Source organism: Primulina eburnea, chromosome 13, assembly GCF_022965805.1.
Source record: "Primulina eburnea isolate SZY01 chromosome 13, ASM2296580v1, whole genome shotgun sequence".
NCBI lineage: Eukaryota > Viridiplantae > Streptophyta > Magnoliopsida > Lamiales > Gesneriaceae > Primulina > Primulina eburnea.
The window spans coordinates 19,380,610-19,384,619 of record NC_133113.1 but is presented as its reverse complement, the minus strand read 5'-3'; the positions used below and the strand labels follow the sequence as shown (position 1 = coordinate 19,384,619).

Below are 4,010 nucleotides of genomic sequence, written 5' to 3'. Positions count from 1 at the left end.
ATAATATTAGGGGGTTTTCCCCGACCACCTCGTCCTCTATAAGAGGACTCTCCTCTGCCTCGAGAATTCATATCTGTAACTAAAGACATTAAGATAAATATTCTCGAGTTAAAAAATCAGGTAAGTGATTATCCTCAGCTTTCTTATAAATGATTTCAAAATCAAAGGGAGCTAAATGAGCATGTCATCTTGCAAACATTTGCTTAGAAACATCATGTTTAAATCTTTACTAAACATAAATTTTGCAGATTTGCAATCAGTTTTTATAATAAACTTTTGATTATATAAATCATTTTGACATTTTAAAATACATCTCACAATAGCCAAAATTTATTTTGCTACTGCAGAGTAATTTTTATGGGCATTATTCCATTTTTCAGAAAAAAATCGAATAAGATATTCTTTTTGTTTTGGGGTCTATTTGTTTTAGAATCCCTACAAAACCTATATCAGAAGCATCTGTTTCAACAATTTTATCTCATTGGGGATTTGCAAGCATAAGACAAGGGAAATTTTTAACCTTTTTCTTAATATTTTTAACAGCTTCTGTATGTTATTCAGACCAAGGTAAAGGATTTTTCTTAAATCTATCATATAAGATAGCAGAATCATTGGTTGTGAAGAAATGAAACTAGGGTTTCAAGAATTTGGGTGTATGACAAATCGAGATCAAACGCGGCTGGAATCCTAATAAGCTCAACCGGCAAAAACCTACAGGTTTCTCAACCGCTGATATTCAACCGCTGATTCTTCAGATTATGGCAAAAGTGAACCAGTTTATTTAAGAGAATCACTTATTGTTAAAAGACATTCTCTGACCTGTTGAATGCATTCTTGAAGTCAACGATTACACATCAATTCCAAGAATGATATGCATTTAACTCTCTATCTCAGAAAGAAAGCTCAGAGATAGACTTCGTATTCTGAAGCTAAAATAAAAGTTGCCTTAAGAGGAAATCCTCAAGGAAAGAGCTTCAGATTTATGATGAGCAAAAGGAAGATTAAATGCGAACATTTATTGCTCATAAAGATGAAAGCGACTCATCTGATTCAGAAGCTCAGGTTTACGTTAACTGTCCTTTCCGACCGTTAAGTCATTCAGCTATATCAACAGAGAGGGATGCAAGCTAAACCAAGACAAGCTATCCAAAGATTATTGAGCTTGCCTTCAAAAGAAATCTCAGAGCGCAATCATAGTCAATATTCATCTTCGCTCTCTCTGCACGCAGTTCAACAGAAACATACTTGATCATCCAAAGATCTTTTCGTGCTACTCAAACAAACTACTGTTTCATATCAGTAACCTGGTGGTTATTTGATTAAAATTTGTGGTGTCTGGAGAACTAAGGGTTCTTAATATCAAGAAGTGTAAAGTGATCACTAAGAGTTCCAATACAGGCAGTGTGATAAGTCCTGGTTGGATCGGGCTGTTACAAACATTTTGTAAAGTCAAAGTCTTTTAGTGGAATCCTTCCTAACAAAGGAAGAAGGGGTGACGTAGAAGTATTCAATCTCCGAACATCCATAAAATCCTTTGTCATCTATTTCTTGCATGCTTAAATATTTCTCAGTCACTTATTGTTGTTAAGGGTGTCACTAATTTTATTGGTCATTGAAAACTTTGAACTGTTTTCCACACAACCAGTAGTTCAAGTTTTCAACCGTTTGAGAAAATATTTTTCAACCGCCTAAAACGGTTGATAGCAAAATGTCAAAAACAATAAAATTTGAAATAGTTCATTCACCCCCCCTCTAAACTCTTTCCCGATCCTAACAAGTGGTATCAGAGCGGGGTTTTCTCAAAACATTGACATCATTCAAATAATCATGGCATCTTTCAACAAAATTCCTATGTTCTCCAAGGAAAACTATGATGATTGGAAAATTCTCATGCAGGCACATCTAGCAGCACAGGATGACGACATGTGGTTTGTAATTACCGATGTACCAATGAAGATCATGAAAGTAAACACAGATGTTGGTACAACCGAAGGTGCTCCTCAAATGATAGAGAAACATAGATCTGAATGGACAGCTGATGATAAAAAGAAAGCAAACCTGGACAACGTTGCAAAAGATATTCTATATAAGACTCTGGATAAGAACATGTTCGCCAAAATCAAGACCTGTACCACTGCAAAGGAGATATGGGAAAAACTTACTCAACTGTGCGAAGGCAATGATCATACCAAAGAAAACAAACTGACCGTGGCTATCCAAAAATTCGATACTGCAAAGATGAAGCCAGGAGAAACTCTTGCAGAATTTGATGAGCGGTTTAGCAGCATTATCATCGAGCTCATCTCACTTGGAAAAGAGTACTCCAACAGAGAAATCGCTTTGAAGGTCATGCGAGCTCTTCCCAGAGAATGGGATGTGAAGACCATAGCAATGCGCGAATCCAAAGATGTGAACAAACTAGAACTCCATGATCTGTTTGCTGATCTTAAATCATATGAATTTGAGCTTGGAATACGAACTGAACAAGAGCCATCCGCAACTCAACGAACAAAGGCTTTGGCAGCTGCTATAGTGACTCTTCCGGTCGAAGAGTCCACAAGTAAGAAATCGGCTGAGCAACTAAGCAATGAAGCCATGTCTCTTTTTGTTAAGAAATTCAGCAAAGTCATGCGCAAAAATCAATCTCAAATGAATAAACCTTATTTTAAAAAGGACCATACTGAGGATGGTCAAGGTTGTTTTAACTGTGGAAAGAAGGGACACTTTATTGCAGAATGTAACAGGCCAAAGAAGGATGAGAAGAAACAGGAGAATAGAAGACGGTTCAAAGACAACAAGAAATTCGTCAAGAAAAATAATCAGCGAGTTCTGATTGCAGAAGAAGACAAAGGCAAATGGGCTGAAATCGAGTCAGAAAAATCCTCTTCTGAGGCATCTTCAAGTGAAAGCGAAGACGAGACAGTCGAGTGTCTCATGGCCAAGGAAGATCAAGAATCCACAGATGAAATGGAACTAAAGAAGAAAAACTTGGAAAAATCAACATGGTTTTTAGACAGCGGATGCTCAAGACATATGACAGGAAAAAAAAATCTCTGTCAGAAGTTGTGAATTTCAAGGGGCCAACAATCACTTTCGGTGACAACACTAAAGGTAAAGCCATGGGTAAGGGTAAGATTATTCATGGCAAAATCATCATTAAAGATGTTCTCTTGGTAGAAAAGTTATGTTATAACCTGATCAGTGTAAGTCAACTGTGTGACAATGGGTATACGGTTGAATTTCATAAAGACAAATGCATGGTTAAAACTAATGCAGGCACCATTGTGCTGACTGGTTATCGAAGTCAAAATACCTATAGGGTAGAATGGAATGATGAATGTTTAAATGCATTTACTTGCTTCATTGCTCTAAATGGTAATAAAAATTGGCTATGGCATAAAAGGCTCAATCATCTAAATTTCAAATCCATTGCTATTATTAGTAAGCTTAAGCTGGTATCTGGACTGCCTAATGTTGACTTTGCCAAAGATAAAGTATGCAATGCTTGTCAGCTAGGAAAACAAGTTCGATCAATTTTCAAAAGCAAGGGAAGAAACTCTTCAGCAAGATGTTTAGAACTCCTTCATATGGACCTGTTTGGACCTCTTCCGGTGATGAGCTTAGGGGGAAAGAAATACACTCTTGTAGTTATTGACGACTTCTCCAGATTCACATGGGTATTATTCCTAAGCTCCAAAGATCAAACTGCCGATCAACTAATTAAGTTGCTCAAGAGGCTTCAAAATGAGAAAAGGGAAGAAATTGACAGAATCAGGAGTGACAGAGGAACTGAATTTCTGAACAAATACCTGTCATCCTACCTTGAAGGTCATGGCATTAAACACGAGTTATTAGCTGCAAGATCGCCACAACAAAACGGAGTAGCAGAAAGAAGGAACCGCACACTGAAGGAAGCAGCTAGAACCATGCTGGCTGAATCTGGTATCTCACAACGATTTTGGGCTGAATCCATCAACACAGCTTGTTACACTCAGAATCGGTCTATGATT

At 37.2% G+C, this 4,010-nt stretch overlaps 1 protein-coding gene across 1 annotated transcript; it reads left to right on the top strand.

Moving 5' to 3' along the window:
- The first annotated feature begins 1,827 nt into the window (after positions 1–1,827).
- Positions 1,828–3,069, top strand: LOC140810336 (uncharacterized). The gene has a single exon (XM_073168212.1). The coding sequence runs from the start codon at positions 1,828–1,830 to the stop codon at positions 3,067–3,069; it is 1,242 nt and encodes a 413-aa protein (XP_073024313.1).
- Positions 3,070–4,010: the final 941 nt, after the last annotated feature.

Bases quoted from the DNA above. Each gene is read 5' to 3' on its own strand.
- LOC140810336 (XM_073168212.1), top strand. From the start codon at position 1,828: ATGGCATCTTTCAACAAAATTCCTATGTTCTCCAAGGAAAACTATGAT.